Consider the following 19,522-nt stretch of genomic DNA (forward strand, 5'->3'; position numbering starts at 1 on the left):
CTAGTCAGCCTACCTGGGCGCGGCCGACGACCGACTGGCGGCAGCCAGTGTGTCTGCGCAATGAGATCGGCGGACTTGGCAGTCCACAAACGTTTTCACCCAGGTTCCACAGGAAAAACGCTCTCGTCGGCCCTCAGTCGCCGTACGCTTTTACTGCAGTCAACTAACTGCACCCTCTTCCATTGAACGTAGGTAAAGCTTACCGCTATTCCTTCACTAGAGCTCACAAGCAAGAGCGTTAACTACTGCCAACCATTTCATCATATGAATGAAGTCAGAACGTATCTAGTATAGCAACCACGTAGTATACACTCCTGGAAATTGAAATAAGAACACCGTGAATTCATTGTGCCAGGAAGGGGAAACTTTATTGACACATTCCTGGGGTCAGATACATCACATGATCACACTGACGGAACCACAGGCACATAGACACAGGCAACAGAGCATGCACAATGTCGGCACTAGTACAGTGTATATCGACCTTTCGCAGCAATGCAGGCTGCTACTCTCCCATGGAGACGATCGTAGAGATGCTGGATGTAGTCCTGTGGAACGGCTTGCCATGCCATTTCCACCTGGCGCCTCAGTTGGACCAGCGTTCGTGCTGGACGTGCAGACCGCGTGAGACGACGCTTCATCCAGTCCCAAACATGCTCAATGGGGGACAGATTCGGAGATCTTGCTGGCCAGGGTAGTTGACTTACACCTTCTAGAGCACGTTGGGTGGCACGGGATACATGCGGACGTGCATTGTCCTGTTGGAACAGCAAGTTCCCTTGCCGGTCTAGGAATGGTAGAACGATGGGTTAGATGACGGTTTGGATGTACCGTGCACTATTCAGTGTCCCCTCGACGATCACCAGTGGTGTACGGCCAGTGTAGGAGATCGCTCCCCACACCATGATGCCGGGTGTTGGCCCTGTGTGCCTCGCTCGTATGCAGTCCTGATTGTGGCGCTCACCTGCACGGCGCCAAACACGCATACGACCATCATTGGCACCAAGGCAGAAGCGACTCTCATCGCTGAAGACGACACGTCTCCATTCGTCCCTCCATTCACGCCTGTCGCGACACCACTGGAGGCGGGCTGCACGATGTTGGGGCGTGAGCGGAAGACGGCCTAACGGTGTGCGGGACTGTAGCCCAGCATCATGGAGACGGTTGCGAATGGTCCTCGCCGATACCCCAGGAGCAATAGTGTCCCTAATTTGCTGTGAAGTGGCGGTGCGGTCCCCTACGGCACTGCGTAGGATCCTACGGTCTTGGCGTGCATCCGTGCGTCGCTGCGGTCCGGTCCCAGGTCGACGGGCACGTGCACCTTCCGCCGACCACTGGCGACAACATCGATGTACTGTGGAGACCTCACGGCCCACGTGTTGAGCAATTCGGCGGTACGTCCACCCGGCCTCCCGCATGCCCACTATACGCCCTCGCTCAAAGTCCGTCAACTGCACATACGGTTCACGTCCACGCTGTCGCGGCATGCTACCAGTGTTAAAGACTGCGATGGAGCTCCGTATGCCACGGCAAACTGGCTGACACTGACGGCGGCGGTGCACAAATGCTGCGCAGCTAGCGCCATTCGACGGCCAACACCGCGGTTCCTGGTGTGTCCGCTGTGCCGTGCGTGTGATCATTGCTTGTACAGCCCTCTCGCAGTGTCCGGAGCAAGTATGGTGGGTCTGACACACCGGTGTCAATGTGTTCTTTTTTCCATTTCCAGGAGTGTATATCATCTTCCCTAAGAACATTAAGCAGCATGACACCGTATCAGATGTGAGAGTGCCCTGGAATCTTTCAACCTACTTCACAGCGATGCGACAGTATCGGCCAGCAATGACTAGAGGAGAAGATCCATACAGCACGATGTACTACCGATCTTACCAACGTTACTGAAAATACCATTTATTTAGAAGATTTTAGGGACACGTTGCTACAAGAAAATAGGAGCCTCGAGACCTAATTTATCATCCAGTAATCAGCACACATATAGGCAAACATATCTTAGACACTGTTTTAGATTTTGCTTCTCGACTTTGTAATCAGTGATGCAGCATTCAATAAATGTAATTAAGATAAAATTTACTCTGGTTTAGTATTACATACAACGAAAGATAGAGGAGTTGTTTGAAGGAAAGGTGACGTAGTAAAATCTTAAAACTGCTGAACAAGATCAGACCTTCTTTGCAGACTTCTGGATCGTTCCACTAATAACAACAGAATTATGATTAGCATGATTTGTTTAAACAGACAAAAATTAGTTTTGGGTTCAGAGACTTCATGTATTTCGCTACAAAACAGTGACACGCTGGTTGCATTGCATTTACAGAAGTGTGTTTCAGTGGAGAAACAGGAGATTAGGAAGCTATAGTTTATCACGTCAAACAAAAGCATGAATTGGAACACTTCATTATTCATTACTGCACAATCTCCTATTGGTGCCGGCCGGGGTGGCCGTGCGGTTCTAGGCGCTTCAGTCTGGAACCGCGTGACCTCTACGGTCGCAGGTTCGAATCCTGCCTCGGACATGGATGTGCGTGATGTCCTTAGGTTAGTTAGGTTTAAGTAGGTCTAAGTTCTAGGGGACTGATGACCTCAAAAGTTAAGTCCCATAGTGCTCAGAGCCATTTGAACCATCTCCTACTGGTAATGAAAATGAAGAATATAGACGTTTCTCAAACAGCACGAGAAAAACAGTAGACAGGCACGAAGGTGCGACAGACTGGGATAGGAAACAATTACAGGTAGGCCTACATTTCTGGCAGTGTTCCGGGCACTATGCCCAGATTTGTTTATGAATTTCAAGTGAAACCTCATAGTACTTCTGTTTCTAGACATTATGACATTCCATTCATTTATATAGACAAAGTAAACCAGGAATTTGAGTCCGTACTCCAGTAAGGCATAACTGAAACAGATACTATCCCATATAACTGTCTGTTACACGTTGTTCCAGGTAAGGATGTTTCTCTCGCACTTGTTTTAGATTCGAGACATAACAACAGATACAGATACACCGCAAACATTAGATGAGTTGCTCCAAAACTTTCACGTGGTCACCTTATTTTCTACACTCGATTTAAAATCAGGATTCTGACAGATCAAATTACACCAAAATTGTCACAAATATACAGCCTTTTATGCTGCGGAATTTGTTATCGATTTTGCAAACTGCCTTTAGGTCTTAATATTTTGTCTGCAGCTTTCATAAGAGGTTTGAACTCCATTCTTCCAACACATTTAAAGGCCAGAATCATTATGTCGATGACATACTTATTGCTGCTACCAACATAAGAACATCTTCAACTCATTATTGGAAACATTTCCAGATCATGGAATTACGCTCAATTTATGCAAATCGGAGTTTGGAAAGTTTTCTATTAAATTTTTAGGACGAATCAGTTCAGCTCCTGTTATTGGACCCGATCGAGACAAACTTTAGGCCATTCGTGACATTGCAGTTCCTATTACTAAATGCCAAGCTAAACGTTTCGTAGGTCTCCTTAGTTTTTTTGTTTTGTTTTGTTTTTTGTCGTCTCTTCAATACAAAGCTCAGGACACACAAAGTTTATGTCAGTTAAGCGATAAAAATTCGAATTGGTTTTAGGTAGAACAAGCACAAAAGGAATCTGTTAAACAGAAACAAGCATTACTAAATGCACCTTTACTGTCTCACCCGACCCTTTCGCGTGATTTTTGCATAGCCACTGTCAGCTTCAAGACAACCCTTCGCAATCACGTGTTTTAATAGATTGAGAAAGATTGTGCAATGTTATTAAGAGCATTGCATTTTCCGACAGTGTTTTTTCCGCTTCTGAACGGAGTCATTCAGTTACGGAACTTGAGGCATTACCTGTTGTTTGGGCCTTTACAATACTTCGATTTTTTTGTTTTTTGGGAAACACACAATAATATTCAGAGACAGCCATGCGTTACAGTTTCTTAGGACCGCTAACCTTTCTCATAATCACTTGGGGAGGTTAGTATTATATTTACAGTAACTTCATTTCATAGTTATACACATTCTTAGAAAAAAGAGTGTTGTTGCTGACCCCTTTCACGATCTCTTAGCGGCTCATAATTTTGTTCATCCACATAATTCTGTAAGTCTAACTTCAGTCTGATATACATACAACAGGTTGCTTTCGAAAGTCGTGTTTGTTCCAGTTTAAAGAACATTTCCAAAGAACAAGATACAGATCCCATGTGTATGAATATCAAGGCAGTTGTGGAGACACACAAACAATTCGACAGCTAAACATTAGTATTCGGTTATGAACAACACTCTCTTCAAACGTTTGGAGCCTGACAGCGTTATCTGGCTTGCTTGCGTTCCGCATGATTTGGTCAAGAAGTTAGTCTAGTACATTGATTTTAGTTACGCACACTTTGGCTCAAGAAATGTTTTTACATATTTCGTCAGACACCTTATTTCCTCAACATGGAAGAAAGCATCCGACGTGTTCTGACCAAATGTAAACTCCGTCATAAAACTAAAACATCCATGACTTCACATTCTGCTCAGCTGTTTCCAATCATTTTACATAAATTACGTCATTTAACAGCCGTGGACCTGTATGGAACCCTTCCAACGAGCAGCCAAAGTTCGTATATTTTTGTGGCGGTAGAACGCACATCAAAATTTGTCTCTTTAACACTACTTCGATTACGAAAACTGTCTCTGGAGCATTTACGAAGGATTTTTTCAGAGAGGTTGGACATATCGACAAAGCTATCTCTGACAATGGAACTCAATGTCGTTCGATGCGTAGATTGAAAAACAGAAAAATTACACCAGTTTTAATTTCCCAGGACCAAGGTTCTTCCAACGACTCTGAAAGAATCACGAAAGAAACTGGAAAATTATGCCGATTCTACTGTCACAAAAAAACACATAGATTAGGGCAGGTATAATCAAATCTTTCAGGACATCATACATTCTTTACCTAAAGCTTCAACTTTACTGTCTCTTCATTTGTTACTGTAAATAAACTGACGCCAGACAAAATCAGAGAAACCCTACCTTTTCCAACGACACATTGCTTCAGAAATCATGAAGTTATTGAAACAGCCCCTAAAAACATAAAACACATAGCGGAGAAGACACAACGGCTACAGAAGAGGGAGGCAACACTGAAGGACGCAGGCAGGGCAACAGGCCTCAGTTCGCTCTCACCAATTACCATGCATCTCAAAGAACAAGTTTCACAGATCCTTCTTAATCTACAATGGACCATTCCGTATTCACCAAATAGCTATCACGAATGTGATTGAAGTTGAAACATTGCGCACAAAAGAAAAGAAAAAACACTTGGTCTACACCACATTTCCAATGTGAAACATTTTATAGAGTAATTCATTGAGCATTTTTTCTTTTGCTAGTTAGTACACATTTCTTAGCATGGTCATGTTGTGATACGCGTGAATTTCTCGTTGACGAGTGGATATTGTAAATGTGTAGAAGATACGTTATAAGCCAGTTCATCCTAGGTATATGTAGATCGTAGTTTTTCCCCCTTACATAAGGTAGGAGTACCTGACCATTTCCTTGCAATTCTTTCACGTTATGTATTTCTGTTACTGTAACACTCTTTTCTGTTGCATATATAAATTATAATGTCACTAATAATGAAACATATTTGTAACATACGCAATCATCGACTTATCTTAGAAGAAATATTAAGGAAAGGCAAACCTACGTTTCTAGCATTTGTAAACTTAGAGAAAGCTTTTGACAATGTTGACTGGAATACTCTCTTTCAAATTCTGAAGGTGGCAGGGATAAAATACAGGGAGCGAAAGGCTATTTACAATTTGTACAGAAAGCAGATGGCAGTTATAAGAGTCGAGGGGTATGAAAGGGAAGCAGTGGTTGGGAAGGGAGTGAGACAGGGTTGCAGCCTATCCCCTATGTTATTCAATTTGTATATTGAGCAAGCAATAAAGGAAACAAAAGAAAATTTCGGAGTAGGTATTAAAATCAATGGAGAAGAAATAAGAACTTAGAGGTTCGCCGATAACATTGTAGCTCTGTCAGAGACAGCAAAGGACTTGGAAGAGTACTTGAACGGAATGGACAGTGTCTTGAAAGGAGGGTATAAGATGAACATCAACAAAAGCAAACCGATGATAATGGAATGTAATCGAATTAAGTCGGGTTATGCTGAGGGAATTAGATTAGGAAATGAGACACTTAAAGTAGTAAAGGAGTTTTGCTATTTGGGGAGCAAAATAACTGATGATGGTCGAAATAGAGAGGATATAAAATGTACACTGGCAATGGCAAGGAAAGCGTTTCTGAAGAAGAAAAATTTGTTAACATCGAATATAGATTTAAGTGCCAGGAAGTCATTTCTGAAAGTATTTGTATGGAGTGTAGCCATGTATGGGAGTGAAACGTGGAAGATAAATAGTTTAGACAAGAAAAGAATAGAAGCTTTCGAAATGTGGTGCTACAGAAGAATGCTGAAGATTAGATGGGTAGATCACATAACTAATGAGGAGGTATTGAATAGAGTTGGGGTGACGAGGAGCTTGTGGCACAATTTGACTAGAAGAAGGGATCGTTTGGTAGGACATGTTCTGAGACATCGAGGGATCTCTAATTTAGTATTGGAGGGCAGCGTTCTTCTTTGTGTACTCGCCGTGGGGTCGAACTTGGCCTTCAGCTTGGTCCACTCTGCAGGGTGCTTCTCTGTGATGTGCTTCAGGCTCTTGATAGCCCTCTCCAGCTGGCTAGGCGAGCAGTCTCCACATCCCGCCGCCAACACTTTTGGCAGCCTGCCTGTAGAAATATCAAAGAAAATCTTGTGAAACAGTCCATTGTAATTTTTTGCACTTACATTTAATATTTAAAAAATGTACAAATGTGTGTGAAATCTTAATGTGACTTAACTGCTAAGGTCATCAGTCCCTAAGCTTACACATTAATTAACCTAAATTATCCTAAGGACAAACACGCACACCAATGCCCGAGGGAGGACTCGAACCTCCGACGGGATCAGCCGCCCAGTGTTTGACTGTAGCGCCCTAGACCGCTCGGCTAATCCCATGCGGCTACATTTAATATTCTATAAGATTTATATTTATATTAAAACACTGTATACAGTGCACAATGGGATTATTAATCATTTAATTGGGTGATACTGGCCTGTACCATGTACTGACAATTCCTTTAGTACTGCAGGACCAGGAGTTACTCAGGGTTGAGCAATGACAGAAACGGTGAAGTGGATAATGCGTTGCTCAGAAGCTGCTGTCAGCTAAAGTGGGCTGGAAATAGAGTTGTCATGTTCTGCAAGGGCGGACTTGTAATGCCATGAGGGAAAGCAGAGCATGGCGACGGCAATTTATGATGCTCAGGGTGATATAGCTCTGCAGTGCGGAGGTTATTCTCCGTTGGGCTGAAAATTTTTTGAGAATAGTGTACTTGGAGAAAGAGTTTTGGGGGCATAAGAAGGCGAAATAACATGATTTTAGTGCTGAGAATTGCGAGGGATCACAAATGATGGTCATGAGTTGCACTTTGAAGAATCCTTTCATGGGGAGCGCGTTGCATGCTTCCCGCTGAAAATGACAGACATGTTTTTTTAATCAAAGTTTTAAGGACGTAGGAGGGGAAATGGAGCCCTCCAGGTAGTCTTCTGAAACGAGTACGAAGTTCAGATGATTATCTGCAGAGTGATGCCTTGTGTAGTTGAAGTAATATTTTTGTAAAGCCTACTTGAATTCGTCACCTGAGTGAAAACATGGACGCCACGTGTCCAGGAGTGAGTAGAGTACGATGTAAACAAGATCTTCAATCCAGGGATCGACCAAGAGCACATACCTATTGGGATTCATCAAAGACATTTCCCTTTGGGGCTCGAGCATGAGATTTTGCTGGCGAGAGCTAGAGTGGAGAACCTGGTGCTTAGATTTTGAGGTGTCTTGATTTCACCACAAGGAGGACATGAAGTCAATTCTGTTTAGTCGACCATGGTTCTGAAGCTCTCTGTGAAGTAAGACATACGCTAAATTACTTCTGTGTGGGAGAACACTTGATTCGAAATTCTGTTCGTGGCTAGTGAGCAAACAGAAATATTGACTAATACTCTGACTTGTTCTGAGTTAATTGTAGCCCTACAAGTGTGTAAACGGTATATTGCATCCACTGGATATGCATAGAATTCCATGTTCGCCATGTATGTCTTCTGTACAAAGGTAGATGCCCTGGCATCAATATCAGGGCTCTTTGAATTTTATTTACAAAAATTGTGCACACCTGTAGTCGGAGAAATGTGTGCTGAGATGTCGTCAGGCTCTACAAAAAATTCATCGAATCCAGGTACTCTGGGTTCCAGTTAAGCGTTTATCGACAATTTACGGTGTGGAAGTTGTGATTCATTCTAGTAGCATCCCGAGAGGTATTTGCGCTAAACACAAGTGATGAAAATCTACAAGTCGATATCTCGTTTTATGGAAATCTCTAGGTGTATACTTTCAATAGCAGGGTCATTTTAATCATTTGTAGGCGCGAGAATTGTGTTATAGAGGCAACATTACGCAGCCACATATCCGCACATCATATGTTACAAACACCATGTGCGTTTACAAGTGCTGTTCCTTAAGCATAATGTATACGGAAAAAGAACGAGTTTCCCTTCATCATGAATACAACCGCTGACTGTTAAAACTGCAATACCATGAAGTGAGCACCGAAAATCCGTCAAACTGGCATCACGTGCCTTGAGGGGCAAGCGATTGGCGTTTTAGCTAAACTGCAGAGAGTGGGTCAGACTAACAGCAACTACATTCTCGATGTAATGATAGATTACTCGACAGTTTTATCATACAGAAACCACTATTGAAGGTTGTTTCTTTCTGAGAAGGTCATGTTATGCAGCCTGTAAGTAGAAGAAAATTTGTAAGTAGGCTGTTTAGATATTTGTATGTTGGTAGCGCTATGCAGCGCCCTGTATTAAATCTCTGACTGCACTTTGTAAGAGACTCTGTGGCTGGTCGGTCTCAATAACGATCTATATTCGTGTTTGAACTGGATGTCACATCATTAAGGTAAAAAATACATTATATGGTTTGCAACAAATTCTTTCCTTTGCTAACCACATGCCTATTAGTAGTTAGAATCTTTTATTTAGCTGACAGTATTGCCGCTCGCGTATTGCAGTAGGGCGCGTAATGAAGATTTTTGTGAGGCAAGTGCTTAATAAAATGTATAGGTTATTGTCAGGATTGCTTCTTATTCAGGGCCATTTTTTGTATTAATTATTTGAAGTCAGGTTGTAATTTTTTTTGAGCAGTCAGATTCCGTTGCGCAAGAATATTGTGGGTCAGTGTTGATATGATAAGAAAAAGTAAACAGAAAGTAGGCTCAGTACGCTCAGCTTTACTCGGCTGTTTCAGAATCTAATAACCTAGAAGTTACATCTTTTCAGTCATTCAGCAATTTAAGTACAGATTCACACATTTAAATAAAGAAGTTTCATCTGCCGACCCTTTGCCGAGGACTCCTCAGTGGAATCTTCTGATTTTTCTGATAGTTTGAACAATTAGCACGTAATCGTATAGAGAATTTCCTTTGTAGTTGTAGTTTTTCATTGTTGTACAATATTGTAATGAGCAAAGCAGTTGTAGCATGCATGTGGATATGCACTATCTTGCAGTCGCTTTTGCAATTAAATTGGTAGTTACTATTTTCAATGCTATTTTTGCTCTTCAAATTGTTTTTTTCTGTGTTATCATGTGAAATTCTACGATAATCATGGAGTGTGAAAAGCGCAACACTAGGCTACAAAGTAAATTGAGAAAGTATAGTGACGATGAGCGTAGTGTGTCAGCACTACTTTGTAATGAAGCGACAAATGTCCAAAATAATTTGGTATGTGTGCATAGGGAAATGAACGACGCAGTAATTAATGGTGTAGACAGTGAAACAATTAGTGAACAGGGAAGTATTGTCGATCGATCGGTCAGTAATAGCTTGCCTCAGGAATGCGAAATGACGGAACAAAATCTTGAAAATACCGTTAATTTTCTCAATTAAGTCAAGACTCACTCTTTGCGTTTCAAAATGAGAATGTTACCGTGCAAATGCACTGCCGAAAAGCACAAAGAACATTTTCTATACACTAATATATTGTTATTACGATTAATGCAAGAAACAGGACAAAATCAGAAATAATCACAGCAACAAATGGAATAAAATCAGAAACAAATTAAAGAAACACTTGAACAAACACGTGAAGGTTTAACCGCTGAGTTACGTAAAATCGAATGGAAATGTCAAAACATTTCTGAAGATGTAAAAACACAAATTTGTGACCATTTTTGGCCTATTCTTTTGCGACATGAAAAGACATTACAGAAGCAGCCATAAAAGAACTGCAAACTTTTGTTCACGAAAATCACGACACCTTGCAAGATAAAATTGACTCAGTTGCATCTACGGATACGATCACACAACTGGCAAAAATATCAGGAAAATTTAAAAAGCACAGTAGATACGATTTCGACACAAATGGACACACTAAAACTTGGTTAAAAAAAAAACACAGGGAGGAAATTAGCTCGTTATCGGAAAAAGTAGCCGAACTTTCGGACCAGTTAACTAGTTTATCTACGAAGGTAGATGATGAACTGAACGACACAGGACCGGTAGCCTTTACTGACTCAGAAGAGTACGAAAAAATTAGGAAATTCGAACAAAGTCACAAACAAATCAACACGCAACACAAAAGAAAAATGGGCGAAATACAAAATCAGTTGGCACACATGGTACAAGAGTTACATATTTCAGAAAATACTCGAGCTCCGACACGAGAAGAGGTATCTAGAAATACAGAATGATAACAAAGCAATAATGCGTGGTATTTTGGAGATCTTGAAAGGAGTTGGCGAGGAGCAGCGAGCCTTGAGAAGGAACCGCCGACACGACGTTAGAATGTTGGATCTGCGACTAGGCGACACAATGACTTTCACTATAAGCTCATCATGACTACGCGAAAATTCAGAACATTCAAGAATCCTAGTAATGATACACCTCCACAGGCTTGGCTTTGTCAATTTTCTTACTGCTTTTCTCATTTCCTTAAAACTGGCCATTAAAGTAAAAAAAATAAACCGTTCATTGAGAAATAATTTGTTTTCTGACTTAGTCGTTGCTATAAAGTGTGGTGTCACCGCCAGACACCACACTTGCTAGGTGGTAGCCTTTAAATCGGCCGCGATCCATTAGTATACGTAAGACCCGCGTGTCGCCACTGTCAGTGATTGCAGACCGAGCGCCACCACATGGCAGGTCTAGAGAGACGTACTAGCACTCGCCCCAGTTGTACAGCCGACTTTGCTAGCGATGGTTCACTGACAAATTACGCTCTCATTTGCCGAGACGATAGTTAGCATAGCCTTCAGCTACGTCATTTGCTACGACCTAGCAAGGCGCCATAGCATTTGATATTGACATTATAACATGTACCGTCAAGAGCGATGTACACCAATTGTGGATTACAGTTAAGTATTATATCAACTACGTACATTATTTGCTACTATTAATTCCCTTAACTGTTCCAGACCTCACGCCAGTCTGCGTGTAGTTAAACGCGTGCATTTCGGCCTCCTCTAGCAACACAGTGTTGGCTCTTCTGCCAACACTACATAAAATGTTTCACTTCAGGCTACTATTACGCTTTGTCACATTTAGCATGCAGCGATGTTTTGAAGTTAACTATCTAGTCAAGAACCGGCATGAATATCAATTAATACAGTGATTTTACGAGTTCACTTTTACGAGTATAGAGAACAGACGACCCAGTCTTATTGTGTGTACATTTTTGTTTGTTGGTCGCACGATTACGTCCCGACTATAAAGCCCACATTCTTGGAACATACACCGCTAATGAGGTATCACTGCAACATTTTGGTTTACTTGAAAAGACATTTTTATTTAAAGTACTTTCTGAGAGGGCACAGATGACACAGTATTTGGCTTGTTTGTCAGCTACACGGTTGTTCTACGTCGCTACTTATGAGTGTCACAATCTTCATTATTGCTTTTGCGCTGTATCTGCTTTACATCTGTACAGTTTTTCTGCGTTCTTTTGAAAAGTAAAACAAGTTTTGGAAATAACTTTTGTGTCATAGCTACAATGAGATAGGTATTTTTTCGTAGCACAATACGTTATGGTACAGTACTTTCAACGTGGCAGCCATGAACCTAATAACTACGACATTTATACGCATAACACTTTACTTTGTAAGTGATAAAGTAAGTACATTAACTTCTGGAGAACGTTGCTTATGAACGAAGATAACTACGACACAGCACATTTTTACCGTTAGCCAATGACAGATATTATCTTCCAGCAAGACGCGCCGTTTAGTGCTACATGTCACGCATTTGAGTGATTATCTTTCGTACCTGTAATATTTTTAGAAATATTTTAGACCTACTATGATACAGAGAAGATTTTCAGCGATACATTTCATTCCGTTGTTGTTATCTGTAACATCTGAGGGAATAATGACATGACCCTCATGGGGGGTACATGTTTACTTTGTGTACCATGCGTGTGGCAAGCGCAAGGAGCCCTAGCTAATATGGTATTTGCTTATACATCTTTACACATCATACCATATTTCTGTAACACAGAATTACACAGCTATCTGATCATTTTACTGAGAGAGACAAACATATTTTTTACTACGCCAGTGACACATATTTACGTAATTACACAGTTAGATTACTTCACACTTATAAAATTGTACTTTGCCTGCATTTTGGAAACTGTTCACATTTACTTTAGGAACCATTGTGATACTACGAGAGATTTGAGTGATGTACCTTGTATGGATCATTTTCTCCTGGGTCTCGCGGGAGGCGTGCGTGGGATAGTCCCTGCAGTCGCGCTATCCTCTGTGCCCTCGGTGGCTGAGATGGTGGTGGTGGTTGTTGGGATGTTTAAGGGGGACTAAACAGCTAAGGTCATCAGTCCCCGGCTGAGATGGATAGAGCGTCTGCCATGTAAGCGGGAGATCCCGGGTGCGAGTCCCAGTCGGGGCACACATTTTCACCTATCCCCGTTGATATATATCAATGCCTGTTAGCAGCTGAAGGTATTAATATCATTATAATTTCGTTCTAGTCAGCCGCAGGTCATCAATGGTGTCTGACCACACCATATCCATATAAGTATAAAGAAGTTTGAAATTATACTTGTCGAAATGCTACAGTGGTTCGTATCGTGGGCTACTGACTGAAGTTTATTGTTCCATGATATTACTTTTTGCGATTTTTCGGCATCTCACTATTCCCATACGTATAACTAATCGATGGCTTCAGGTAGGCCATAACGTCACACAGGATCTCATCATCCGCAGGCTTCTAACATCATGATTAATAATGTTTTGTTTGCTTGACCATGCTAGACTGCACAACCGTATCTCATACTTTTGGTCAGAAATGGACTTCTTTGTAACAGAACAAAACAAGTTCCCACAACGACAGCGGAGTGACATCTGAGGCATACTGGTCCCTCGGCGTGGCGACCGCCACTGCCGTTTCGTCTGACGTAGTAGCAAATAGCAGTGTTCTTTGCAATGACTGGTGAAAGTGACTCCGGATTCATCAGAATCTTGTGACAAAAATAGATGTTAAGTTCGTTGACAAATTTAATATCTGTCTAAGTTTGTCGGATTGTCGTTTAATCTGTCAACACATATGGTGTTGAATGAACGGCCGATATGATACAACCCAGAAAATTTCGAGCACGGGACCTCAGCGACTGTAATCTAAATGATGTTTGAGAATGTACATCGACAGTGGCAAAACGTGTCTCTTACACAGTGTTGAGTGTGTGTATGAGAGGAGGAGAAGGAGCTTAACTGTTGTTCAGATATCGTAAAGACTTCCATTCGTTTATTTTAATTAAATGTAATTTAGGGCAACAAGAGAGCTGTTCTATTACTTAATAGTGTTTTTTAATCATTTACAGCACACTCAGAGGCGTAGTATGCTCCATTGTTTCAAGTTCATCTAGATAAAGTAAACATTACGATCAGTATTGTATTATAAAGAGTTGGTGTTCGAGTCGCTTATATTATGATTATTTTAATTTTTTCGTTTGGCACTTTAAAAGACTTAGAAAGATTAGTTATCAATAGTGTCCTTGTACTTTATATCAAAACAAATTTATTCATTATATTACTTTGGATCTATTGAATGCGTAGTGTGCGTGGAATTTTGTTATTCAACTCATTAATTTTCGAGGTGTGATCCGTGTACATAACACATGATCTTCCGTCTGTACGTCGTCGTGCTGTTCACAATGAAACGCTAACGACTGCCCTGAGATCCATGCTAGCGGTGTACTTTGATAAGTCTCGATACCATTATTTGTATTTCAGAGAGCACACACACATCCTGCAGACTTCGTCGCAATAAGGAAACGAGAGAACTTCAAGGGATTTTTCGCACAAGATTCGGATTAATATGTGCCACACACTGCTCAGCTACACTGAATCCATGAAATAGATCAAAGAGTGTCACTGAAATGATATAGGATTTGGGGTGGACATCATTAAAACCTAGGTGTTTTTCGTTGCGATGGAATCTTCTTACAAAATTTCAGTCACCAACTTTCTCCTCCGAATGTGAAAATATTTTGTTGACGCCAACCTGCATAGGGAGAAACGAACACCATAATAAAATAAGGGAGATTCAGGCTCGCACGGAAAGATATAGGCGTTCGTTTTTTCCAAGCGCTATACGGGATTGGAATAATAGAGAATTGTGAAGGTGGTTCGATGAAGCCTCTGCCAGGCGCTTAAATGTGATTTGCACTGTATCCGTGTAGATATAGACTGATTTATTTAACTGGTGTTTATAACTCCATTTCAATGTTTTTACAATATATTTCAAACTACTCCACTCCCACATGAATACATATTTTCTAGCGCCATTGCCAGTTCTCAAACACATGGTGCAAGCAATTCTTTTTCAGGTCCTTAAGAACAGCCTCGCTTTCCTTCAGGAGAGTTTGGTTGTTCACAAATCGAGTACTCTTAATGTTTTGCCTTTAGCGATGGGGAAAAAAATCGAAGGATGCAGGATCGGAGCTATAAGACGGATGGGGTATACAGGTAATGTCGAATTGATCCAGAAACTGTGTGTCTTGGTTTGCTACTTGAGATCGCGCAGTGTCATGATGAAGTCGCCACCCGCTCAGAGGAAGTTCTGGTCGTTTCCTTGCAATGTGGTTCCTCAATTTAGCCAATTTACTCACGGGTAGTATGGTGCCCTAACAGTAGTGCATGTTGGTATATAAATACAAGATAGTCAAAAAATGTGGTCACCATCACTATTCTCGTAGATGATAAACATTTGCCTTTTTTCCGTTGGAGAACATTGCGATTTCCGCACTGTGCCGGCTGAGTTTGTTTCATGATCATAATGATGCAGCCACGACTTATCATCGTTAAGTATAATTCCAGAAACGCTATCCCTCCATCGGTGAAGAGACATAGCAACTCACGGCTTGCCTCCATTCGCACAGCCTTCTGTTCAGCAGTCATGTGTGTTATTACTAACAATAATCTCAACATTACATGTCTGTAGAGAATGGTATCAAACGAACATTGCGAAGGGTGCTGTGTAAACAATATATTCAGGTACAATTACTTTTCGTAATGTGAGTTGTTATAATTACACGCTGGGTGGGGCCACACGTGGGCAAACGTTGATACCTACTGACCCATCTCGGCACACAGTAGCTTTAACTAGCTCCGTCATTTACTCCCAGATCGACATCCAGTTAAATTCGTTCACCTTGGTGTAGTAGTCACACGATGTGAAGCACGTTGAAGCTCTAGGAAACTTGTGGTGACGGTTGTGTCTGAAAGAATGCATTCTCGAAAAGTCAGTTTTCGGTTTTATTTTCTTTGACCTCCAAATATAATTTTAAGTTCTTCCATTTAATTCTCGTTTTGTGTACTCCGTAAATGAAAATAGCGAATCAGGTAAATGGTAGGAAGATGTGTCAGTGATACGTTAAGTATTAAACAAAGACATTTGTCCAAATGTTTGCCTGTGGAGAAATTAGGGGAAGCATACAATGCAGGCTGTCTTCTTTGATTGTTGAATTATTTTTGCTATAGTTTGAAACTGGGCACTAAACTTTTCCATTAGTATCATTGACAGATTAAAAAAGTTGGAGGTAAATAAACAATATTGTGCACCTAAAGTATAGGATCAACAGCTGGACCTTAAAATTGGTGGGGGAGGGGGGGGGGGATACTTCATACTGGACATGAGGGAATGCTAAAATGACGTAGGAGACAGATGTTGTGCAAAACGTCGTCGTATAAGAATATCCAATAGCAAAGTAAACAATCTGTACACTAATGCATATGAAAAGAAAATTGAATTTGGCGCAAACAACTTTACACGCAGAATCGAAAGAGATTCTTGGAAAGGAGATGAAAACTGGGTTCGCTGAGAGAAGAAGCGAAGACGATCCTCTTTTGCATAGAAGCGTTCATCGTGTGAAAAGTTGAAGAGAAAGTGAAACCGAGATTGACAAGAGGTGGAAATTGGAGAAGTGGCAAATTTTTAGCAGGAAGCTAATTCATACGTCACTCGGTATTAGATAGGGGTACGAATAAAAGATATAAACGAGGGAGGTAGAAAAATCTTGATTATCCAAACTGTCAATGATTCTTTGTTTAGATTAAAGCAAAAGCCGAATTGTAAGCCCTAGAAACATATCCTTAATTGCCAAGAATATTTCTGAGCAGGAAATGAAGTTTCCAACATGATAGAACACTGAAATGCTACGAATGAGTGTAAGATTCTTGTGACAAGGTCAGCAAATACGTCTTCTTGACATCATGTGATTTGTCTGTTGTTAAACTGTTATTGCTCGTAGTGGAACACAGTACCGCCTGATTCTGATCGGACATCTGACAATGAATAAAAAACGACGTCTCTTGAAGAGATGCCATGAAATCTGTGAAGGAAACGGTGCAGAATTTGTAGTTATTAGTCTACAGCGTGAGTAGGTCGTTTTTGCGTGTCAGACTGCTACACCTTATTCCCTGAGAGTGTCCGCCTCCAGTAGCTGGGAAATCATGGCGACAGAATGCCAATCTTAAGGGCCCGAGTTCGATTCCCGACTGGGTCGGAGATTTTCTTCGCTCAGGGACTGGGTGTTGTGTTATCCTAATCAACATCATTTCATCGCCATCGACGTGCAAGTCACCGAAGTGGCGTCATATCGAAAGACTTGCACCCGACGAACGATCTACCCGACGAGAGGCCTACTCACACGACATTTACATTGCGTGAGTTTATTATTTAATCGAACATCTGTAGCTACCAGGAAAACGAGATTAGAGGTTTGACGATGGTGAACAGTGGAAGAAAGAAGCGAGAGACGAACCAGAAAGAAGGAAGCTTAGCAGTCGCACTTAGTTTTGATCTCCTTGCCCTCGGTGGTGCACTTTCCGTCGTCTGCGTCTAGGATGTAGGATATCAGGAGGCGGTCGTTGTTGAGGATCTCGTCCACGTCGAAGTTGTCTACCTTGTCTTGCGCCGCGGCTTGCACCGAAATGGCAACGACGGCCACAAGGCAGCAGTAGAAGATCAGGCTTCTCCCCATGGCTACCGGTGAGCTCCGCGGAGACTGTGGCGTGCAATATCTGGTGAGCTCCTCTTATACCGCCGCACTGACGAATGAATGCATGAAGGGGTAACGGGGTATCGAGGTGGGGCGCATTCGGGAAGATCTACCACTCGCATCTACGATAAAGCGCAACCTGCGTGGGTGTCTCTTGTCTCTCACGACCTTGAATAGCCAGTTTTCACTGTATTAACCCACCAGAATCCTGCTATATGGGAACCAGCAGAATAATAGACACTTGTAATGAGCACTATTCGCAGGATGGGGCCGTTTTCACAAATATGCTGCGCTCTTTGCAGTTGATTTTTATCACAGAAAAATTGTGCCAATGACAGTGTCGTTCTCTTCCACAATTACACTAATTTTATTCTATCAGAGTCAACGGAATACATTCTATGTGGAAGCAGCCGTAGTTGAATCATATCCGTGGAAGCCGGTGAGATGTCGAACTTCGTGTCCCATGCGGAAAGAAAATTAAATTTTTCTCTCTTAACAACAAAAATTACATACGTGGAATAAATTTCTATGACATACATGTGTTGATTGATGAACTGTTGTTGACTAAGCATGTAAAAAATGTCCGGACACCGCAATAAAAGAGCATTTTGAGGCTGTACTTCATAGAGCAAATAGGTACATATCAGTACCTATACTGGACACAACATCCGAATGTACAAACAAATGCAGATATGAGTGCGAGCAAGTATCTCAACTGACATGTTTTTTGTCAAGTGTGACAGAAAAATTTCGTTATTTTTCATAAGTATGGTGCAACGAAGATTTTGCATTCTTAGTAGAGTTTAATTACCCGAAAGGTATAAGCGTAAATTTTCGTGAAAAATAATGCATTTATTTTATGTCTTCTTAGAGTGTGTTATGAATCACCAGCTAAACTAAGTCGTAATTCGTCTTATTTCCTTAATGTGACTGTCGGAGAACATTGATGCGATAAGATGAAACTTGTCTGATAAAACTTGTCTGAAATTTGAAACTTGATTCTCAAAATTATAAGATATCTTTATACGTTTGTAAATATTTTTACACGACGTCGCTTCGGCGAAATAAAGGAGATCTGTGACAAGTAGGTTGTGCAAAGCATACATTTCGTAGTGAAATATTCGTACAAAATATTCTCACAATAGAGGAGACGCAGTAAAATTACAAAACCGTCAACGTTATTCCGAAGTTTGTACTTATTTAAATGATGACCAAGTCAGAAACTGGTTTCTGACCTTTGTATGAAACCATCCAGGCAAGTTCTTTCATAATATGTGTACACTGCCCACATGTTTGTATGAATGATTTAATGCAAGACACTACTTGCGTATGACTGTTCTATGCTACAAATGTCCGAAACTGATCACCATTTAAATAAAATACAACTTCTGTGCAACTTTGCAATTTTACTGAATCATAATAGATTGCTGCGCATTGCGATCTAAAACAGTAGTAGTAAGTAAACTGAAATATGTTATTATTATTGCTATATTTTATCACAAGAAGCCCAGCTTGCATTTTTCTCCGTTTCAGTCACGTATTTCAATCAGAAGACAGATTCTGAAAAAAATGACTTATTTTGTTTATTTGTCTTGGAAACTCAAAATTCTTTTCTCGCCATTTATTTTCAGTAAATGGAACGTCCAAACTGTGATAGAGGCCACTTGTCTGTATGTCAGTGTCACTCTGTCCACTGAACACTGTGGACTTATATCCAGAAACTTGTACAGCTACCAGGAACTACCCTAGAAAGACAGAAACCCACGTCCCACATCCCACAGTGATACTGTACGAGTAATAGTTTGGTAGCGTGGTCAGTGTCCGTTATGGACATAGAAAGGGAGTGGTTT

General features: G+C 41.2%; 1 protein-coding gene across 1 annotated transcript; it reads right to left on the reverse strand.

The window, feature by feature from the left end:
• Positions 1-285: 285 nt before the first annotated feature.
• LOC124616447 (ejaculatory bulb-specific protein 3-like) lies at positions 286-17,654 on the reverse strand. The gene is made up of 3 exons (XM_047144756.1): positions 17,464-17,654; positions 6,644-6,783; positions 286-314 (listed from the first exon to the last, which is right to left on the reverse strand). The coding sequence occupies exons 1-3, from the start codon at positions 17,652-17,654 to the stop codon at positions 286-288; spliced, it is 360 nt and encodes a 119-aa protein (XP_047000712.1).
• Between the last annotated feature and the right edge of the window lie 1,868 nt (positions 17,655-19,522).

This window comes from Schistocerca americana, chromosome 5 (genome assembly GCF_021461395.2).
Source record: "Schistocerca americana isolate TAMUIC-IGC-003095 chromosome 5, iqSchAmer2.1, whole genome shotgun sequence".
NCBI classification, from domain to species: domain Eukaryota; kingdom Metazoa; phylum Arthropoda; class Insecta; order Orthoptera; family Acrididae; genus Schistocerca; species Schistocerca americana.